A 23480-nucleotide genomic window follows, 5' to 3' on the forward strand; every position below is an offset into this window, starting at 1 on the left:
AAAAAATAAGATTATATTAACACTGTATATATTAATAATATAAAAGTAATATAACCGAAATAACCAATTTAATAACCAAAAGGTAATTTTATTTTCTTTCGTGTCTAGCCTCATAATGTAATGTCTTGCTTTATAGATTACTAATATACATTACTCATTTTGATATTTAGCATAAATCCTGCATTATCCTTTAGAACAGTGCTGCCCAACTGGCGGCCCGCAGGCTGCATCCAGCCCATGGCCCCCTTCTGTGTGGCTCCCCACCTGTCTGGCTGCTGTGACTGCTTCATAATTATTGTGAAAAGGAAAGACTTGCCAACACCTCAGAGTGGTGTAAAATCCCACCAGTCTCAACAAGGCACTCTCGGTGGCACAGTGTTCCGATCTACCAGTGAAGAAAATAAACCAGCACCCACAATGGAAGTTAAAGAATTTCCAAAAGGATGCAGAAAGAATTCTTTCAAGATAACTCCAACAGCTGGATGGCACCTTTGCCATTTCACACCCCATGCAACAGACAACAAGCCATCTCTAGATTTGCTTCATTGAAACACACCTTAAACAGGAAACCAGAAATGAAAGAACATTTCCTTGCCTTCATGCAAAAGGTGAAGAAGAAGAATGCTGGTTCCTTCCATTCTTTGGTGTCTACCATCCTTGGAAACCAGGTCAGAAAAAAGTAGTATTTGATTTGAGTGCTCAGTATGAAGGTCTTTCATTAAACAATGTTCGCCTCCCTGGGCCTAACTTGAATAACAGCCTCATGGGGGTCCTGTATGTTCCAGGTGTCCACTTGCAACAAGCCTTTCACTAACCGTGGAGTTCTCTCAGTTGTGAATAGCTTATATGACCCACTCGGATTTCTGGCATCAGTAACCATCCAAGGAAAAATACTGCTCAGAGAGCTGACTTCTGAAGTCACTGACTGGGACATCCCCTTGTCAAGGAACCTCATCTCTATTGACCTTAACCCAGCAGATCTTGCTACCAGATCAACATCTGCCACCAATCTCAGTAAAACAACATTGCTGTCAGTACCAGACTTTCTCCAAGAAGATGTTTCCTTATGTCCCTTTAAAGGACAAGGAAAGTCAAAATCTATCAAGCACACTATTAAATAGTACTACTATTGCTGAGTAAAAACGCTATATTTCTGGGTATGGAAGATTTTTCACAGTTTTGAGAATAAACTTGTCAAGTTCTGCATACTCTTGTCAGTTCAGTGGAGTTAAGCTAATAACAGTGAGTAGTGTTCTGTGTTGATCCTGGCCCAGATCTAAGGAAATAACCACTAAGCACAGCAGTTTGAAACACTGGCAACATTACGAGGCACGGTAATTTGTTTCAAAGTGTATTGTAAAAACTGTGAAGAACTGAAATGTTGTAACATTATTATATATGAATGATTTGAAACTAATTAGCATGTCTGCAGTATACTTGCATTTGTCACCTATACATACCAGTGAGAGGTGCTCCGTGAACTATGATGGCAATGCCTCTGCGATTACTTGCTGCTCGGCCCTCACTGCTGATGTCTATTCCCATATGCCTAGCAATAGCTAAGGAAACAGGGTTTTGGTCCAACTCCCCCACTGCCTTGGTGTCATTATCAGTTTGTAGCTGTTTTTCTCCTGTGAAAAAAAAAACAGATTTTGTATGACTGTATTTGTTTGTAAGAAATGCATACACATTTAGAATTAACTAAATCACTGTACTCTTTAATTTTTCTCAAACTTAGTAATGGGAAATATTGTGGCATACAGGTGGCTTTGTTTGGTAGTACATCTTGTTTTTATTCAACCAAAACTTGCCACCAAGCCAGAAATTAAAAAATGATCACATGCTTTGGGGACACTGAGAGCAACTTCCAAGAGGCTGGTGAGCAACATGTTGCTCATGAGCCACTGGTTGGGGATCACTGCTCTATAGGTTTAATTAACATGATCCCAAGAGTACACAAAGACCCCATATAACACATGCAGCCATTCTAAGCTCAGTAGTGTAATTAAGTGATTATTATGTTTTTATATAGTTATCTATGCCTGCAAGATGGCAAAAATAGGAATCAGTGATATGGTAGGAATACTGAGAAATTGGTACTCACTACTCCTGTCACCTGAACTTGCTCTTTTCTCTGGCTCTTCTGCTTCTTCTGGGTTTCCTTCAGTCCGAGAGGAACGACTCTCAATACAGCTTGTATTGGAGGGAATATGCTGGGTTCCAAGCAAATCCTGTTTCTCAGAGGGATCAAAGGTCTGTTCTTCCTCAGGCTCCTCAGCCCCTGGAAATTATGGTATTACATTTTTGAAGTTGCCCTTACTGATACTCTCACAAAGACTAGCAACATTGGTTGCCTGTCTTAAAATTACAGACTTTTTTTCTTGCAAAAATGCATGTGGTAATAAGATATGTGAAAACTGGACTGGCAGTGGCGTGACAAGGAAAAGGACAAGGATAGGCAAATTCAATGGGGGTGCCTTTTTCACTTTTCTCAGTCATCCCTGAGGCTTGTCTGTGTATAGTAGAGTAAAATCTTTTGGCATTTATGATACTGTGCATGTGCAAAAATCATTTTATGCTAGGAAAGATAAGTAGGTTGCAGAAGTGTTTCTGGCTCCTTGGCCTCCTCAAGGTGTCTCCAGCGATGCTGAATCGCTAGTGCAGAAAGCGCAATACCCTAATGTTAGGGACTCCACCAGTGATTATAAATACTTACCTGATAACCCTGGGCCAGTTTTTCTGCTAACATAAAAAAAACGCAATAGCCTGAGATACTTTTGAGCAAGCACATGCGCAGTAGAGTGTAGAGCCAAATCTGGCTGGCTGAGCATAAGTCAACCAGGGCCCTTTAAAGAACAGTAGAAGATGCTCACTCTGTGGCGCTCATTCAGAACTACCCTGCACCAGAGCAGTTTTTAACAGCCAGCTAAAGACGGAGAAAGCCTGCCAAATAGAGGATCCCTTGGAGTGACAGACAAGCTTAACAAACACCAGTATTTGTTTCTTATACAAGCATTATGAACTACAGAAAGTATTTTGTGAAATGTGATATAATCATATCAGCTAATTTACATGTAAAAATGCGTTTCATGTACGATTAAAATTAGTGGCAGATACAGTAAGTGGTACTCCAGCAATGCTAAAAGTATTTGGATTCCTTTACAAAGACTAATTCCAAATGTAATTTCAAATGTGTAAAATATTGTCTATATGTGTATTGCCTTGAATAATCCCTGCTTTCTGCTCCCTCCACTCAGTGTAGTAGGGATAACTTAAATGTGGTGATAGAGTTAGCAATTTGATTTTTATTAATATCATCTAAAGGAGTGATTTTGGGTATTGAACTGGAAATTTTTTACTACGTTGGTTGACATCTCATTTAAAGTGATATACATAAAATGGGAACTATGCCAGTGCCTGTTAGCCCACTTATACTTTACAGTGGAGGCCTCCACTTATTTCCTGTAGGGGCACATTTAGTTCAACTATGTATTACACTGTATCACCATTATTAAATGGGCTAGCAGGTAGGACCACTAGCTGCAGAAATAACAGACAGATATTGGGCAGACAGATAGTGAAAACAGCACACAAACACATGTAAATCTGGTTACTGTTAAATAAAACTGGTGCACCTGGGACAATAATGTAGTTATGCAATAAGACATAATATACACAATAATAGATCCAGTACACATTATCACCCATGGATGCTCACCACTCTCCTGATGATCGGTCAAGAGGGGATGTACAATTTCCTCTTGTAATCGTTTTTGCTCCTCATAATACTCGAGAATCTCATATGGCAATTTCTCCCCAGGAATCCGAGGTGGAAGCAGCAAAGTGTTCTGTGAGTCATAGCCTTTAAGCATCCGAAGAATCTTAATCCAAAAAATATTACCACAAAGTTACAAACAATCGTCCACAGCCTGCATACTGACACAATTTGCAAGTTATTCACACTATGGAACAGCATGACATTCAGCTGGACATTAATAAGGGATGCACCAAACACCAGTTGCGGTTTGGGATTTGGCCAATTCTAAGTCGATTTGGGCAAATTGAAGTATTTGACTGAACCAAAACTGAATCCCTAAAATCATATGTGTCATGTGTGACAACAGAAACTGTTGTTTCACACACAGATTTATTCTTCTGTGTGATTTTCATACGTTAAGTAGGATTTGGTTTGTGTTCATTTGGCAAAATCTTTCACAAAAGATTTGGTGTTCATCCAAATCTAAAAAAAAAGTGGATTTGGCGCATCCCTTTTATTGATGCAATAGAAGTGGAGAGGCAAATTGCACAATCCAACAGCCCAATGGTTAATTATGAGGATCTTTAAGAGGAAGTAAGGGTTTCCTGCAGTACTAGATTGACCCAACTTTGCCTGCATTCTGGACCAGAGTAACTTGCCTATTCTGCCTTGCTCTAAAGTCCTGGCCAAGCATGTTTCTCATTAAGACAGAGCATAAATCAAAAAAGACCAGCAGTTCACTTTATTTTGAGGTGGGGAATGGTAGACCTGTAGGTCCTTATTGTGCTAACCAATTGCCCTCCCATATGGACAGCACACTACTAACCTTCTCTTCTTCCAAGTACTGCTTGTCCATCTCCAAGCAATAGAACTCTATGGGAAAGCTGCAGGGATTCTTCACAAGAACTTCAACATCATCCCCAGAGCTAAATGGAAGAACAGGACCTAGTTCCAGCACAGAGGGGGTAAATTCCAAACGAGGTTCCATTCCCTTCCCCTCCACTAGGATCATCACGCGCTGACTACTCTGAGCAACCTGCAGCACCAAGCGTTGGCTATACAGTTTCTGTGACACAATAGCAGAAATCAGATAAATATATATAGGTTTAAAAGTGAGTAAAAAAGCAAGAGCAAGACTAGAGAGGGAAGTTTGAGAACAAACTTCATGATGGTTTGAAAACATGCAAAGTCACTGAATGCAATCTGATTGTCTGTTGTTGGATCCACCTAGTATTTTAAACCTTGGACTGCATCATGGTCATATAGTAAAAAACACTGTGCAAAGTTTGGGACCCTGGTTTTAATAGTGTCAGAATGGCAGCAATTTAGATTTCCCTACTCAAGTCAATGAGTGACATCTGACTGGTGGTTATTAACCTTGAATTGTCCACCAGTGACTAACTCTACAAAGTGTTGGGACCCTGGCATTAATGCCTACTTTTTTTAATCTTTAACTTTAGTTTGAATTTCCCAATTAAAATCATCAAGATAAATCTGATTGACTATTGGTGGCTCCACCCACTTTTCTATCCTTGAATATGTAGTCACCCAGTGACTGACTATGCTGAGTTTGGGAACCCTGACATAAATAGTGTGAGAATGGGAGTGTTTTAAATGTAAAATAATGACATTCGACGGATTAAATTTGATTAGCTGCTGGTGGCTCCATCCACTTTTAATAACCTTGACCTGCAGTCCACCAGTGACCAGATGTTAAGAGTTTGGGGACCTTGGTGTTAATACTGTGAGAATGGGTGAAATCTGATTGGCTGTTGTTCCTTTCACTTTTGGGCATCCACCAAACATCAGCTTTTCATTTGGGTTGACCCCATGACTATGTGATTCAAGTTTGGTGAGTGTGGCGTCAAAGATCTAAGATTGGTAGCATTTTAAAGTCAATGGGTAAAATTTGATTGGCTGTTGTTGGCTCCTCCCACTTTGGGTTATCCAGCAAGTGTTGCTGTTTCGTAGTGACCCCATGATTAAGTTATTCAAGTTTGGTGAGTGTGGCTTCAAATCTGTGGCAGCAGCTTGAAGATCTTCCCTGTTAAAATCAATGGAAAAATTGGGGTGTTCAGAGTACTGCCACAAAAAGATGGGGGCGGGATTTCTTTGAAAAGCACAAGCAACCTGCTCCGCTATAGGACAAAGATGTGTGGAGTGTTTGGGTGTTGTACCCCTATACCTGTAGGTGCAGTGCAGTTCTTGAACTCTCATTGGCAGTATATAGGATGTTTTCTTGACCTCTCCCAGTTACATTTCTGACATTAATCAGGTTTTCTAAGTATACCATGTATATTTTTGTGCTGTGGTTTTTTAAAACCAGACTTTCAGCTCAACACCTCTCATTGTAGGTCAGAGTGTTGTTGCTCCACAATGCCCAGTTGTTGCACCAAAAGTTTTGTATTAGCATAAAATATCCCCTTCTCTTCTCTTACCCTCTCTCTAATTAAGGGTATTTTACCTCTTCCTGAGGGAAGAACCGAATTTCTACATTTTTCTTCTGAGAAGGAAGTAGAATTCCAGCTGCAGGCATCAGCTCAAAGATAGGTGGCTTGGGTTTCATGTCCTGACGCAATTTCTTACGTAGGTGAAGAGGTGTGTGTTTGTCTATCTGTAAAGTACAAGCTTAGTAAGTTTTATAAACTTTCAACTTACACCTTATCCAATAGTATTTTTTATCATATATTAATTTTATATTAAATAATTTCATATATTAAAAGCTTATGACAAAGTCTCTCTCCTACCAAAGTTAAATGTGTCATCCATGAGTCTGATATGCAGCACAATTATGACCTTAGCCTGATATAGCTTCTAATGCTAACGGACTCCTGCTGCACAAATATGGCAGCCCCCTCGTAGAGGAACATGAGGATTGGATGTGTAATGTAAAAGCACTGGGCAAATTAATATTCATAGATAATACTCCAATTTGGAATTGTAGTCTCCTTAGATACAGCCAAAGCATTTGACACAGTTCAATGGCAGTATTTGTGGGAGGTTTTGCCACAATATGGGCTGGGGCCCAGATTCTGTATGTGGGTTAGGCAATTATACAACCGTCCTCAGGCAAAAGTCCTAGTTAATGGGGTGCTTTCGGAGGACATAACCCTCCAGCATGGGACAGGTAAGGTTGCCCCCTATCCCCAAAGATATTCGCTTTGGTGATCGAGACACTGGCCATTCACATCCAGACTGCACTCCATTGAAGAAAAGATTTCCCTGTATGCGGATGACATGCTCATCTACCTAGCTAACTCTAATGCATCCTTGACAGAATTGTTGAGGGCAGCCTCAGCCTTTGGATTGTTTTCTGGGCTTCAAATTAATAGGACCCATTGAGCCACTACCCGGTGCCCTACAAACCCACATTGAGGGACTACAGGTGGTATCTAATTTCAAATACCTAGGAATTATGATTCATAAAAGATTTCAATAAGTTTGAAACTCTCAATCTCACACCAATTATGCAGTCCCTGATCTCTAGAATTCAGGTGGTAATCCCCAGAGCCCAATAGTTTAATCACCTTAATAAAATAATTCAGGGCTTACTCTGGGCCTCAATATAAAAATTCTACAAGCGCCCAGAACCAAAGGCAGGCCGGCATTGCCAGATTTTAAACTCTATTTTTGGGCCAGTCAGCTTGTTTATGCACACTGGTGGTTAATGCCTGCTGTCATGCTTGAAGCCGCGGCCCTACGTTCTTTTTTGCTAGCTAAACTCCCCTACCGAGGCCCCTCACACACCAGCCCAATGCTCACGGTGATTACAATCTTTCAAAGATCTCTCAAACAAGCACAAAAATCCCCTCAGATTTGGCCTTCTTGAACTCCTTTATGGTACAATCCAAAACCCCCATTTTATGGCCCATTTTGACTTTATGCCCGAGATTAGTCAATGGGCAGGTAAAGGCATCAAAACATTGCAGGATATTGTGAAGGATGGGGAACTGAAACAATCTTGGACCCTCAAGGAGGGTACCTACAACTCAGGCATGCCTTTTACGCCCAGTTCCCTATTAGACCGATACAGGTGACGGATACCTCACTTGAAAAATGCCTGAATAGACCAGACTTACGTAAGGTTATGTTGTGGTTTAATAGTCTACTATGGCAATCCACCCCAAACCCCCTAGCTAAGGCCAAGGCTAAATGGCACAGCGATATACCAGACCTGGATGATGAAATGTGGGACGATGCTCTTGACCAGATTCCCAAAACAACAATGTCAGTCAGAGACAGGTTTATTCAAATTAAATGTGTTAACTGTGCTTTAACACCCCACAGACTAGCAAAGATATATCCTCAAACATCAGACCTATGTCCCAAATGTAATACAGCAGTAGGCTTGTTTCTTCATGTATTTTGGGAATGCCCAGCCATTCAACAACTATGGTTGGCAATACTGAAATACATCAATGAAACATTGGCTTTTCCCAGCATTCGCTCTCCAAAGATCTTATTGGTAGTGCTAGAGGACTTGGGGTTATCGGTATATCAACGGTTGTGTTACTTGCAATTGCTATTCTATGTTAAAAAAAGCCATTTTGCTAAATTAAAAATCGACAACTGCCCCCTCGCTTACCCTCTGGAAAAAACTAGTCAATGATGTGCTACCTACACAAAAATTGGTCTACATTTCCAGAGGCTGTCCAGCCAAGTTTAATGTGGTGTGGGACACCTGGGTAAATACACAATCTGGATAAACTCGCCAGGCTTGCTAAAGCTCTATATACCTTCTTCTTCCTTCCTTCTTTCTCTCTTTCCTCTAAACTGTTATTGTTGCTGTTAAATGTTAAAACTCTAAATAAAAACTTATTAAAAAAAAAAGCACTGGGCAAACACTTATATGGTAAAATTATAAATGCATGCAAAGACAATGTTATGACAGTTATAACAAAGGGTTTCATTTCTGGTGTCAGTATCTCTTTAAGATAAAAATAAAAATAAAATATTTGAAATAGATCTGGTCCACTTTAACACTCCACTCTAACACTTTGTTATTCCATCCAGAACTTAACATATTTTTCAGAACACTGTTTCAGTTCAGCCAGATTTTAAAGCGGACCTGTCACCTTAAGAAATAATTTCAAATTGTTTTCTATTGTGTTTGGCAAGCAAAATAAACTTTACTTACACTGTATAAATTATTTTAATCTTATTTTCTTCGGCCTTGGAATTCACAATTGCAGCAAGCAGGCAGGGGCCATTTTGTGGACACTGTTATCAAAGCAGGCATTGCATCACGCCAAAATCTTGTTTCTGTGCCAGTATGGGGGGACCTGATGCTCATGCCTATGCACTGGTTACACAATTAGATGAGGGCGAATGTGAGGAGAGCAGCAACATCTAAGAAGTTCTGAATTGAAAGTAACTGTCTGCCCCACCTCTATGCCTAAGGCATAGAGGCGGGGCAGGCATTATATGATTGACAGCTGGGATTCTAAAATGCTTTTATAATGGGTATGGATGTGGTAATAAAAAAAATATTTTGGGTTTAATGATTAATTTGAAAAGGACTTTTATTATACAGCTTTTTATGTCTGGGTGACAGGTCCACTTTAAAGGATGCCTTCTCCAAACTGCGGATTTCATCACAAGTCATTAATGGGATTTAGAAGTGGACTCACTGCTGATCACTTTAGAACAGTGCAGTGGTATGTTTCTACTCATTCCTGAGAGTCTTTTGAAGTGTGCTTTGTGTCCCAATGGTCCCATGACCTGTGACAGAGATCCAGCTTTCTAGTACAGGTATAGGACCTGTTATCTAGAATGCTCGGGACCTGGGGTTTTCCAGATAAAGGATCTTTCCATAATATGGATCTGTATAACGTAAGTCTGCTAAAAATCATTTAAATATTGAATAAACCCAATAGGATTGTTTTGCCTGCAATAATGATTAATTATATTTTAGTTTGGATCAAGTACAAGGTACTATTGTATTTTTAGAGAGAAAAATCATTTTTAAAAACTAGACTTATTTGCTTATAATAAAGTATACATGGAGTCTATGGGAGATGGCCTTTCTGAATCACGGCTTTCCAGATAAAGAATCCCATACCTGTACTGAGTTCAACATTGAGCTCTAAGATGCCTTGATGTCTTGAAATCTCCTGATTTCATGATGCCTTGCATAGACTCAAGGCACCCAGTGCAAGGGGCAGCAAAGCAACCCCCAAACATCAGCTAAACATTTTGATCACACATAGGAATTAAACTATCCATGATATGGTTACTGAAGCATGATTTGTAACTACACTCACTTATGAAAGTGCCTCAAAAGAGACATTCAGAATTCAAATACACAACCTCATAGCATCCTATGATAATCTCCTATGTTCCCAATTGCCTCCTACTGGTGCTTCCTAATACAACAGTGGCTCATTGCTTCCTACCGCATCACTGAGTCTTCCCATTACAAAAAAGGCAGATTTCTAGGAACACTATCACAAACTGATAATAATAAAGAAAACATTTTTTAAAATTTACAGGGCTAATAAAGGAATACAGCGCATTGTTAACTGGGTGGTTATCATTAATCTATTACTTTGATTAAAGGGCACAATACCACAGTATTTTCTGTCAAAAATATGCACAGCAAATTGGAGTTGCTAATGCATGACTTAAAGGAGAAAGAAAGGTAAAAACTAAGTAAGCTTCATCAGAAAGGTCTATGTAAATACAGCCATAAGCACTCACAAAAACGCTGCACCGAGTCCTCTGTCAAAAGAGTTCTTGTGTCTGTTTTCCTCTGCCAGAGAGATGCAGCTCTCTCCCCTCTCCTGCTCCCCCCTCCCTCAAGAATGCTAAAAACTCACATCCCCCTTAGGAATGTGGATCTGAGCCAATCAGCAGGAAGCTGACTCATAGTCTAACTAACTGAGCATGTACACTTGGTCTGGGTCTCGGTGCAGGAGCGAGGCATTATGGGAACTTTCTTTACACAGCTCATCTGAACGGGAGAAATATGGGGAGACTTACGGGGCACTATTGAGACTACTGAAGGTATGCCTGCAGATTGAGATTAACTCTTTATGAGCCTTTCCTTCTCCTTTAAGGGGTTTCTTTTGCTGCCAACTTCATTAGTGACTGCCATGATCTACCTTCTAGTCACACCATTACTGTATCAGAAAAATCTTCTGAACTTGTCAGAAGTCAGTCATATTTAAAAAAAAAAAAAAATTCTAAAAAGCTGTGGATAGTGATAAGGACATGCCAGCTAGAGAAGCTTTCCCCTTTTCTATTAGTCAGATACAAAAAAATTTTTCAAAATATATATTTTTTTCTGTCTAATGGGAAAAAGGAATAGAACTTGAACTATTTAAATATTTTTGATGAATGTTTCTATTGGCTACATTATAATATATCATATGTTATGTTATTATGTTATGGCATCATTTGTTATGTTATTATGTAAACTAAAAAATATTTATACATGTTTTAATAGAAGACAAAACAGTTCACAGAAAACAAATTTTATTAGAATAAACATCCAAATAAGGTTATTGTTGTCAAAAGGCTTAAATAAAAAACTCTACCTTGATTTCATTATCCTGGCTCATTACAGCCCATTCACACAGCACAGGCAGAGGGTTGTAAAGCTGTATAGACCTGATTTCACATTGCCCACACTGCACAGGACTAAATTCCACCCTGTCACTTGAAGTACACAAAGAAGGCATTGTCACTGTTGCCCTTAGTCGCACTGGAAATTTGGATCCTCCAGATACCTAAGAAAAAAATATATATTTATATACTGCTAAATATGCAAACATTTCAATGGTGCAGATCCGGACTGAGCTCCAGCAGTAATGTGTCCATGAAAAACACTAATCTTACAGCAATAGCCTGACTTTATTCCCACATTTTTAGATTTCCAAATACCACACACCATATATGATACTATATTATATGGAGTGACCCATACTCTCTAATCCAATGTGGTTTTGATGGACATGGGACATTTTTTAACAACTGTACATAATTAATGCTTTTATTAATGGTATGTGGTATTTGGCAATCTACTAATGTGGGAATAAAGTCAGTTTTTTGCTTTAAGGTTAGGTTACATAGTTATAACAAAGTCACATTATTACAAAGTCATGTTGGGTTGAAAAAAGACCGAAGATTTTAAGAGTCTAACATTTCAATTTATATTAACAATAAGCCCATTTTTTTTAATGTAACTTTTTGTCTACAGACATTTTATATAAATGCACACAACAGATTATGTTTTTTTACCTGGATAATCATTACAGCTTCCACAAGTCCAAGGTTAAGGTTGGCACCTCTAGGATCAAACTTAACTTGGAAAGTCTCAGTCTGACAGCAAGGTAAGTTTTTCACTCGATCTAACTCTGTACTGAATCCTGTGTGAATAGAGAGGAAATTTAGTAACAAAATTCACACATCAAGGCTCATTTCCATCTTATGATGCTAAGTGCACTTTTTGGATGCAGATCACCATGTTTTTTTCCCATAAGCATTTTTATGAGAATCGAAAAGAAAAAGCCCAACAGATGAGTAAACATCATAAAATGAGGTCCATTTCCAAGCACGATTAACCTAAAGATACTTCTTTTATTATATTGTCACCTTAAAGGAGAAAGAAAGGTAAAAACTAAGTAAGCTTTATCAGAAAGGTCTATGTAAATACAGCCATAAGCACTCACAGAAATGCTGCACTGACTTCTCTGTGAAAAGATTTCTTGTGTCTGTAATTCATGTGCCAGACACGCAGCTCTCTGCTTTCTGCTCTCTCCTGCTCCCCCCTCCCTCAAGAATGATAAGAACTCACTCCCCCCCCCCCCTTAGGAATGTGGATCTGAGCCAATCAGCAGGAAGCTCACTCATAGGGGCACATTTACAAAAGCAGGAAGCGCTCGGAGCGTCCATTCAAATGTTCAAAGCGTATTTTTGCCGAATTTTTCGGGCGTCCGCACGACTTTTTCATACACCACACGACCTTTTCGTACACTTGCTCGAAAAAATCGGAAAGGTTTTATCGCTGTTTACAATGGTTCTGTACGAAAATTTCTTGACTTTCGGATCACCAATGCGATATTATCATGACTAATACGATTTTTCCGTAAGCATTTTCGGGATATTTGCGATCTTCAAAAATTTTTGTTTCCAATCCGAATTTTTCCCATTCGTGGATTAGTTTATCTGCCCCCTAGTCTAACTAACTGAGCATGTCCACTTGGTCTGGGTGTCTGTGCGGGAGTGTGGCATTATGGGAACTTTCTTTACACAGCTCAGCGTTTTTTCTTCCTGTTTGGCTTCAGATCTTTTGAACAGGTGAAATATGGGGAGACTTAAGGGCACTATTGAGACAACTGAAGGTATGCCTGCAGTTTGAGATTAACTCTTTATTAGTCTTTCCTTCTCCTTTAAAAAACACATAAAGCAAATGTTCTATTAAAATATACTAAAAAGTGCTTTAAATCTATATGCATAAATCTAATTATTAACCAAACACACAGACATAGTACTTCGGTAGTCATGCACACCAGTCATATTAAGGATGAAAAACTGTTACATATTATATATTTATACACCCCTAAAATACAGAGCAGTGTTGTATTAGATGAAACAAACCAATTAATCGAACAGAACAATCATAACTGATCCTTCCCAGGTTACCACTGAGAATATCACAATCACAGTACAAACTCCAAGTGCAGATAATTAATCTACCTGAATCAACTAGCCCACGTCGGTCTGCCCGAAAGCACACAGGAAAGTGACCTGTGTTTGTTATTTTGACAATATATGTGCGAACATCTCCCAGAATGACATAGCCAAAATCCAAAAGGTAATCAGGCAAAAGGACCCTGGAAATAAATTACACATCAAAACTCTTTTATTTGTGAAATCTCAGAAATTCCACATACATCATGGTAGAAAGAGAAAATTGTGTAAGATGTTAAACAAGAGTAAGTAACTATAAAAAATACTATATAAAACCATAAAGTTATACTATGTACTTAACATATTTTTGCTACCAACAGATGTCAAATACTGTAAATAAGTAAATGTAACATGTATGATATTGCTTAGAAGCAACACAAAGCATTGTTTTTCTAATGGTTACTAATGTCAGAAAGAACTCAAGCACATGTAGAAACTAGGATGAAGATGAGTGGAACAGATGGAGAAAAAAATTCTAAAAAATTGGCTCTGATTACTCAGCAAGTCCAACTATTTAAGCAGATCATTTGCATGAAAACAATCAACAACATATTCCAAACCCATTTTAAAGCTCAAATTCAGTTCACAAAACATCTCAGCTGTACTTATTTCCCCCAACAATCTATGGAGCTGGGCACTTAAATTTTTTATTCACTTTATATCAGTGAAAGTTGTTATTAATCTATTCCATTTTGTACAGCAATGTTCCCTTAATTATTATACAGGTATGGGATCTATTATCTGGAAAACCATTTAGCTTAAATGTAGTTTTGTACGATTATATCGGTGCATATACGGCTAGCTTTACACTAATCTGCTGACTTGGCCAAGAGGGACCAAGTCATGAGCTTTAATCAGATTGTGCAGGTGTAAACCAGCTTGTTTCTTGTACTGTGTCCAAGTGGCATAACTATAAGGAGCAATACCCAGCTCCATCAAGTTCTGCTCACTGTGCTAAACCTCTGACTAGTGATGTGCGGGTCTACAATCCAACCTACACCCAACCCTATCCTGCCCACTCCCAACCCAAACCCTAATCGACCCCAGTTTCTGCCCTGTATTCAGGAGCCAGAAGGTACAGGCCGACAGTGTTAGGTCAGGGAGAGGGAGCCAAAGCATTCAATCCCAACCCACTTGCGACCCACAAGTGATGTGCCGAGGTCGGCCCGAACCTGTATAACCCGCGGCTTCCCTACGTTTATATTAAGTATAGGTATGGGATCTGTAATCCAGTTATCCAGAAAGCAGTGAATTACAGGAAGGCCATCTCTCAAAGACTCTATTATAAACAAATAATTCACATTTTTAAAATTCCTTTTTCTGTAAATATAAAACAATACCTTGTACTTAATCCTAACTAAGATATAAGAAATCCTTATTGGAGGCAAAACAATCCTATTGAGTTTACTTAATGTTTAAATTATTTTTTTAGTAGACTTAAGGTATGGTGATCCAAAGTACATAAAGATCCCTTATCAGGAAGCATTCTGTATATTAGGTCCCATACCTGTATTGTTCTTTGACCAATGCTTTCCTACCTAACTTTGTAAAAAAAACCATTAGGGCCCTTAGAGCATAATATCCTTATATATATATTTTAAATACTTGGTGCCACTTTTGCTATGAGGCAAGTTGACATAGGCCTCAACGACACCCTCGCTTACACTATATACATTCTTGGTACCTTTGTCCAACCACATGATATTTCTTTTGTGTAATCTGCCTTAACATTAAAATTTCAAATGTTGTTTTCTTCATTGTCGCTTGTTTTTTATTCATAGAAAGCAAATACTGAGTTTCATATTAAAAAGTCTCCCCCACCCAAATGGCATCATTTGTACTACATATATCCCCCCTACTTGCCAGCAGGATCACATTTTCCTAAAGCAAATAGCAGCTTTCACCCGATTGCCATTTTCTTCTGATGAATAATCAGACACATTTAAATCTGCACACAGACCCTTATTCAGCATACATTTCATCAAGAATACAGGCTCACACAGGCAGAACTGTCTCTGATAAAAGTTCTGCTTTGTTTGAGCACTGTAATGGTAAAGCTGAGCTCAGGAGAAAAAAATTGAAGCTGACAGCTAGAGCTGAGTTTCTATGGGAACCAGCAATGCCATCTCTTCACTGGCTGCTAGACTGGGGGGCGTGTTTAGTAATCTGAGCTTAGAACTGAGCATGTCTGGCAAGAACGGAATCAAAGCAAATTCCTGAGGGGGGGGTCGAGTGGGTTACAGGAGGAGAAGGAAATCTAAGTGATTAAGGAGATGTTAACCTCTGGACAACCAGTGTGGCAGGTATTGAAAGATTTCAAATAGGCTGTTCACTGATTACATTTTTGTGTGTGGGGTTTACATGTCCTTTAAATAATATACGGTCACAACACACTATCATTGCACCACACACTATCATAAAGAACTCACTTGAGAAGTTTTTGCTGAACTGTGTGGACACCCTCTCTAGACAGCAGCTGCTCTGTTGCATGTTCCTTTAAAAATAAGCGTTCCATCTCCATCATTAACAAACTGTCCATCTATTAAAAAACAAAGTGACAGTCAAAGTGAATTGACAAAAAATTGTCAAACCAAGTAAAGGCACATATAAAACATTTGTATTAGCAGATTAAAAAGCCTTAAATTCATTCTTTTTGCTCTTACAGCAGTATTAGGTGGCTCAAAAGAAGTTTCCATGTTTGTAGATGGCACTAAACTGTTCATAATGTGCTTTGTTTCCATCATGTTCCCCTCTGCCTCTCTCAAATAGGCCTGCAACTTCTCATTTTCTACACAAAAAAGGAGTAGAATACAAAACAAGAACAATATTATTGCAGGAATGGAAAATGGCAGAATAATAAAAGCTAATGTAATACTTCAGTAAGGGGCATTTTATAAATCAATGTATATAGAATACTTGAAAATAACCATTAAAATTGCACTAAGTTAGTTGCGCTAAGCATACAGTGAACAGAGGCTAAATGACAGCAGTTGGGCTAGACTGAGAGGAGGACAGGTCCAGGACTTGAAGGTTTTTCAAAAAAGAAGGGACAGCAGTGGAAAGCATCTGAGAAAAATAAATATGGTGATTCTCAAGTGGAATTTTACCTTTAATGTTACGAGGAAGATCCAAACAGATTCTGGGGAACACTGCCTCCCCTTGAAGAGTAATGCTTTCTGGTTCAAAATGAGCCACTTGTAGCTGAATAACCCTCTGGAAAGATTCTGGAATCCCAGGGAAAAAGGATACCTTAAGGACCCCCTCCTCACCAGCAGCAATGTGACCCTGAAACCAGATGACAAGACACCATCAGAGCTACACTGTAATCTGGTACTTATGGTACCTTGTGGTAACACTTTAATACAACTTTCCACTGCAGAATAAGCCAGAGGCATTGAAACCTTTTAGATTACAATGTCACAAATGCATACAGTAGCTAGACCCAGCCACACTTTTTAACATTCCCCCTTCTATTGTTTCAGGTGTAAATAAAATACCAAGACGTGGCGTGGTACCCTTTAGAACACTTAGACAAGTTTGGGACATACCGAACAACCAATGGTTGCAATACAACAGAATCAAAAAAGCTCTACAGCTGGCCCACAAAAAAGAACCACTAATAATATGTAAGAACCGGTTACTATCCCATATTAACAGACCCTCCACTAAAGGGCTAATCTCTACTCTATATGCACTACTTCTCCAAGAAAGTAGAGCAAAACCACTAGAAAATCTACGTAGCAGGTGGGAAGTAGACACCGAAATAATACTAGATGACGAATGGCAAGAAGCACAAGAGTCACATCAAACAATATCTGTATGCTACCGGCTTCGCATGATCCCACTATATACTATACACAGAGCTTACTATACACCAACCAGGCTGCACTCTATCTATCCAGCCATACCAGACACCTGTACAAGGTACAATATAGAGAAGGGTACGCTGATACATATGCTCTGGGATTGCTCCCGCATCAAACCATATTGGTCTGCCATTCTAGATGAGCTAGATACCATAGTGCAAAGTACTCTACCCAGGACTCCTAAAGTCTGCTTGCTAAATATTCTTAGTAAAGCCGTTCCCAATCAATACCACCGTATATTTATTAGTGAAGCACTCTTCCTAGCCAAAAAACTTATAACACAAAATTGGAAAAGCACGATCCCCCCAAATATCCGCAACTGGGAAAACCTAGTTGCCGAAACCTACAAGCTGGAACAATTAATATACCTCAAAAGAGGCAGCCCCACTAAATTCCACAAGATATGGGATCAATGGCTGGACAGACACCCCCCCCCCAACACAGCCAGCGATCAATAATGTGTATACAGGGTTTTTGCATGTATAAGCAATAGCACTTGAAATAAGAGTTGATGTATAATAAAAACCATACGAGCCTGCGAAGGAACCATACCTTTATTGACAATGTTAATCGAATAAGTATTGCATGCATATTAACTGTATATCTCCGATGTTGTACCGTATACTGTATGCTCAATAAAAACTACCTGAATTAAAAAAAAATAAAATAAAATACCAAATAAGCTATTAACCCTTACTCTCGCTGTAAATGGCACACTGGCTAGCACCCCTCGGAAGAGTAAAATCTGAACGTGTATGGCCACCTTTAGAGGAATGGTCACACTATGCCATTTTGTTGTTTGGGAGAATCTATGAAATCTAAAGCTGGCCATACACACACCAATATAATTGTATGAAACATTGTTTTGTATCATTTTTGGGCTGTGAACATCCTCCGATTTGCTTTTACTACAAATTCAGTCTGAATGTTAGTTTTAGATCGTTGCATTGAAACTTACGATCAATATCCAAACATTCGTTGGAAGACGATTAAAATGGCCAACTTATGTCTGATTGACGGTTGTATTTTATTACTTGAAAAAAGAAGTAAAAGAGAAAAAAATGGAAAAAAACCCAATAGCCCTGTAGAAAAATTTGCAAAAATTCGCCATAGCTATAAAGTACCTTGATTATTATTTATTTTGTGCTAAACCACTTTACTGAGTTTCCTCTAATGGTTTTTTAAAAAAATAGAACTTGTATATGTTTCCCAGTGGTGTTCTTTTAACGGATCCCTACAAAATTAAGAGACCAGACAAAGAGTTAGTAGCACACTTGGAAACTACTGTAAGTAAATTAACAGAAGCAAGAGTGAAAAATACTTTTAGCACAGCAGCTTTATATCTTCTGTAGAAAAACTGACTCAAATTAAAAAAAAACAAAAAACAGATCTTTGGAAATGCTGACAGATGGTTGGTAAAATAGGCACTTACGCTGACTGGCTGTACCAGGGGCTCCCCAGGTATCATGGTCCCCTCACAGTTTTGGTTAAGCACAGTAAATGGAAAGCTGACCTTCCCAGTGTTCTTGAGTATAATACTTGCCTCAGCCACCTGATCAAACCGCTGTGTAGAAAGAAATGAAAGAGATCCAATAATAAACAGCTAAGAGAAATTCACATGTCACCTGCTTTTAACAAGAACTGAAAAGTTAAAAGAATATGGAAGTAATGTGTCTTTATCAAGTGGTGAAGTAACAGGAATACAGACAATATCTAAACATCAAAAAGCAGTCACCATATAGGAGGGAACCAAGGAGAATCTCTATGTTTACAGTTAACTAGCCCCGGTTAGTTAGCTATGGCCTGTAACATACATATTACAAAGCAAATTATTTTGCAATGTTGTATACTGATATTTTCTTTGGAGCAGTGAAAATATAACAACCCAGCCAGCCACCTCGCCCCTTCCCCCTCCTCGCGTGTGCGCGCATGTGCAGTTCCGTCAAGCGGGGAGGAGGGGGTCATTGCCCCCACCGAATAATGACAACTGGCGGGGGCAAGAGAAGGGAGTGCAGGCTAGGGGTAGGCAGGAGAGGTTCCTGCCTGGCACCTCCAATCGTTGAGCCCTAGGCAGCTGCCTCTTCTGCCTACTTCTAGTTCCAGCCCTGCGGTTGACAAAAGGTAACTTAAATCTACTGCTCAACGATGTTGTGAGACCCACAAGCATTTATTTTGAACAAATCAACATGTCGGTATAAAGACCAGATGTATTTCTATATTTCCCCAAATTGTATGTTTTAGCGCTAAAAACCGTGTATTTAAATAATTACCCTAAAACGCAATTTTTTTGTTATTTGTAAAAGTTGGTGAGGCCAAGTAGAAGTCAATGGAAGCTGTCCTAGGCAAACTGTAACAGCCTTTATTTAATTGGTAGTTTTTTTTTAATTTGGAGTTTCTCGTTTGTAATAATAACTATATTATTGTTATTATATGTTATTGTTATTATATTAAAACTAAGTTTTTCTAAATAGTTCCAGATACTTTTGACACTACAGAACCACTTTTTTCCTTCAGTAAAGGTTGGTAACTTACAATATACTTATTACATTAACAGGTTATTTCACCTTAAATGTGTCTTTGGGACAGTGAAGCAACCAGTATTCTAAAACATTATTAGTCTTCATGTTTTTATTTTTTAATTATTGACATTTTTGTTCTGCTGCACTCCAGTTTGGAATTTAAATATCTATCTGGTTCCAAGGATCCTATTTACTCTAGCAACAAGGCAGCAGTTTGGTAGTAAGAATGAAATATTACGGGGGTGGGACTCCCAACAGTTTCAGTTAAAGGCCAGAAAGACGCAGAAAACAAAGGGTAATAATTCAAATATCACAGTGATAAAATAAACAAATATTGAATAACATATTTTAAAGTGTAACTTGAATGAGCTTCTTTTTTAATTAACTATTCCTTGTATACAAATAGTTACAGTAGGACAGGTATACAAATAGGTAGAGTAGGATAAAGATGTGATGTGCTATACCTATAAACAATTTTATTGTGGAACATTAAAGCACTATGTTTTATTAGTTTACCTGTATTCCATAATTAATGTCTTTTGTATTCAGAGTATAACTGACAAGTGAGGCCTCTCCTTGAAGACTTATTTCATAGGTTGGCCCACCACTCACTTTACAAAGTGCTTTTGCTTGTGCACTGATGCCAGCATGTCCATAAAAAGTGAAGCATATTATTTGACTTTCTCCTGGCTGTAATGTCCCAAAAAGAGGCATTATATCGAAAACCTGGAGGATAAAGCAAAGAACACAATTTGGTTTCACTAAGTAGGAGGAATATCCCCATATAATTATCTGCCATGTCTTTTGCATTCACACACATGAGCATAGTGGGTTGATCAGTAGGTGGCATGCTTGGACCAGGCATGCAATATTGCTACAATTTTCTGTTTAAAGTTCTGTTTAAAAGTTCAAAGATAAAATGCCTATAAATCTCACACTTATTTTTATCTTAAACATTGTGGATTTAAAATAATTATAATTTTATCTAGAGGATCTGAATTATTTGATGCCTGTCATGTGCAGTTTTATCATAGTACCTTTCTAAAATAAGAACACTTCACCAGGTTTGCAATGATACAATGGTTCCACAGGACTAATTCAATAAAAAAAGATACTTTTAGACAAAACTCAAACACAGTTTATGCGTGATAGGACACTGACAATGAGATTTTTTTGTCAATATATCACATACATTAATATTTCTCTGCAGTAGAGAAATATTCATATATATATATATATATATATATATATATATATATATATATATATATATCATTAATTAGGGCAAGGTTCTTGCGGCACAACCATCCAATTTGAGTTCACAAAAATATAAATAAAGCTAAATGCAAATGTGCATAGGATCGAGCTATAAAGCTAACAGTAATGCTTACCTCTTCCACTCCGGTTATTACATGATCCTTCTCTGACACAGAAATTTTATCTACAATGGGCAAATCACTTAAATGATGATCCTGGCTTAACCCATCTAGATCACTTTCTGACATCAAATCCTGGTCAGAACAGAAAATGATACAGGCACTTTAATCAATATGGGAAGGATATAGGAAAAACCTCAGCAAAGCAAAGAAAGAATAAAACAAAAAAAAAATATAAAAACCTATGAGATATTAACTTGCTAAAAAAAAGATGTAGGACAAACTGAGTTGGAGAGGAGCGCATACCTCCCAACAATTGGAAAATGGAAAGAGGGACAAAAAGAAATGGTGCGCATAGCCCATTTTTTCTACCACACCCCCAATATACCACTCCCATTTTACAAAATTTGGCAGGTTATTTAAAGTTTGAACACTTGCTGGGGGTTTTGGGGTATTGTTTAATGTGTTATTACAGTTTTGCTAAAAAAGCTGAAATTGCCCTTTATGTTGCAAGTCTCAGTTCCCCCAAGAAACCTGTTTAGCTCATTAGTTACAATTGTATCTAAATGCAGGTGTAATTTGTTAACTTTCTGGGCTCCCTGCCAAAATCCCACTTATTTAATTAAATGTGAAAAACAATGTAAGTGCAGATGAAGCTTGTTAACTTTCTGGGCTCCCTGCCAAAAGATACTTTTTAATTAAATGTGTATCTTTTTTAGCATTCAGTTCAAAAGATGAAAGGGAAATGAGGGACTTTTCTGTTAGAATTCAGGACTGCAGGCTAAACTGTTAAAAGAGGGACTGTCCTGCGAAAATCGGGACAGTTGGGAGGTATGTGAACCACAGAAAAACACACTGGAAGATAGAAACATTTACCTTTCCATCAGAGTTTTCATTAAGATCTTGGAAGTTTAGCTCAGTGCTAGGTATTATCCCATTGTCTTCTATACAGCTTGTCTGACCAGTTTCTGGCTCCTTAAGATCTGCATCTCTGAGGAACCAAAGGGGAACATACAAGAAAAAATTAATTAGAAGTTACTTTGACTCATATTTAATGCATGAGGGAGGTAGAGCCCTTACAGTGGCAAATACCTCTCAGAGGGAGGGGGAAGGGACATATAACCAGCACAGATTTACTGTCCAAAGTCCCTAAGATATGGGCAAGACTGCCATTAGTAATTATGGGGGCCTCATACTATTAACTTAGCAATTTCTACACCAGGGGACTCCAATTATTAGCCCATTGGTTACTTGGGCCCCTGTGCCATGTGCATGTAAACAAATTGAATGGTGCTGCAATGATAAAAAAGGCCCCATGTACACATGATCATAACCCTAATCCACCCCGACTATGCCTCATTATCCTAATACCCCACCCATGATTCATCCAAACCCCAATTACTCCCCTATAAGCCCCACCCCTTCACAGCCTTAGAATAGCAAGACTGTTCGGCCCCTCTGCCACAGGGCCTCTGACTGGAGTACCCTCTGTACAACCCTAATGGCAGCCCATTCCACTCCAAGTGCACACATAAATAATGCATTTACCGTAGAGGCGGTTCCTAAAAATAAACAATAGATAAATGTATAAATTTCAGAATATATACATGGGCATGTTCGGCACGTCACACAACAAAAAAGCAATCTACTAATATTAAATTATGATACTAATGTACAATAAGCATTTTCACATAATAATCGTACAGTTTCTTTCTACAGTAAGGTCCATATGAATTATTACAAACAGAGCCCAAAAAGCTGAGTTTGCCAGTTTCCTAGCATATTTTTCCTATAATATTTTTTTTTATTATAAAGCTTTTTGGGCTCTGTTTGTAATAATTCATATGGATAAGTAATAAAATGTAACAAAAGTAATAAAACTGTAGACTAAAAGGATAACTGAACACGAAAACCATTTTGTGGCTATGTCTATTTTATTAACATGTGTGCTCCAGATGTTTACTTCTCTTTATCAGTTTGTTGCAATTTTCATTACAGCAGAAGATTTTATCCCTTGACACATCAACCGGCTTCTGCACAGTACTGGTGAACCTGCATACACAGAATTTTGTAATTTTCTAAGTCAAGTTTATATAAAATAAACCTTTGGGCTTTCTAAAACTATCATTCTATTATAAAGCAGCCCAAATTTTCCATACTCTTACTCTCCATACAACAATCCATTGCCCTCAATAGAGTCCATTTTGACACAACCATACTCCCAAGCAGCTTTAGTTTGATGTCATTCTATTAGAGAAACCACAACAGA

At 38.3% G+C, this 23480-nt stretch overlaps 1 protein-coding gene across 3 annotated transcripts in view; it reads right to left on the bottom strand.

The window, feature by feature from the left end:
• Nucleotides 1-23480, bottom strand: part of hydin (HYDIN, axonemal central pair apparatus protein) — a 137936-nt gene that overhangs the window by 56639 nt on the left and 57817 nt on the right. For 2 of the 3 annotated variants that reach the window (XM_012961640.3, XM_031900834.1), the window contains exons 24-38: nucleotides 22088-22202; nucleotides 21227-21346; nucleotides 20352-20561; nucleotides 18749-18880; nucleotides 16558-16735; nucleotides 16114-16238; nucleotides 15880-15989; nucleotides 13457-13593; nucleotides 11999-12126; nucleotides 11296-11487; nucleotides 6222-6371; nucleotides 4584-4823; nucleotides 3719-3881; nucleotides 2105-2281; nucleotides 1461-1631 (exon numbers count right to left, since the gene is read on the bottom strand). In XM_012961640.3, coding sequence (XP_012817094.2) covers nucleotides 1461-1631; nucleotides 2105-2281; nucleotides 3719-3881; nucleotides 4584-4823; nucleotides 6222-6371; nucleotides 11296-11487; nucleotides 11999-12126; nucleotides 13457-13593; nucleotides 15880-15989; nucleotides 16114-16238; nucleotides 16558-16735; nucleotides 18749-18880; nucleotides 20352-20561; nucleotides 21227-21346; nucleotides 22088-22202 — 2348 coding nt within the window. The remainder of the gene's footprint in view (nucleotides 1-1460; nucleotides 1632-2104; nucleotides 2282-3718; nucleotides 3882-4583; nucleotides 4824-6221; nucleotides 6372-11295; nucleotides 11488-11998; nucleotides 12127-13456; nucleotides 13594-15879; nucleotides 15990-16113; nucleotides 16239-16557; nucleotides 16736-18748; nucleotides 18881-20351; nucleotides 20562-21226; nucleotides 21347-22087; nucleotides 22203-23480) is intronic. The other variant, XM_002931686.5, reaches the window with a different exon arrangement.

Source organism: Xenopus tropicalis, chromosome 4 (genome assembly GCF_000004195.4).
Source record: "Xenopus tropicalis strain Nigerian chromosome 4, UCB_Xtro_10.0, whole genome shotgun sequence".
NCBI classification, from domain to species: domain Eukaryota; kingdom Metazoa; phylum Chordata; class Amphibia; order Anura; family Pipidae; genus Xenopus; species Xenopus tropicalis.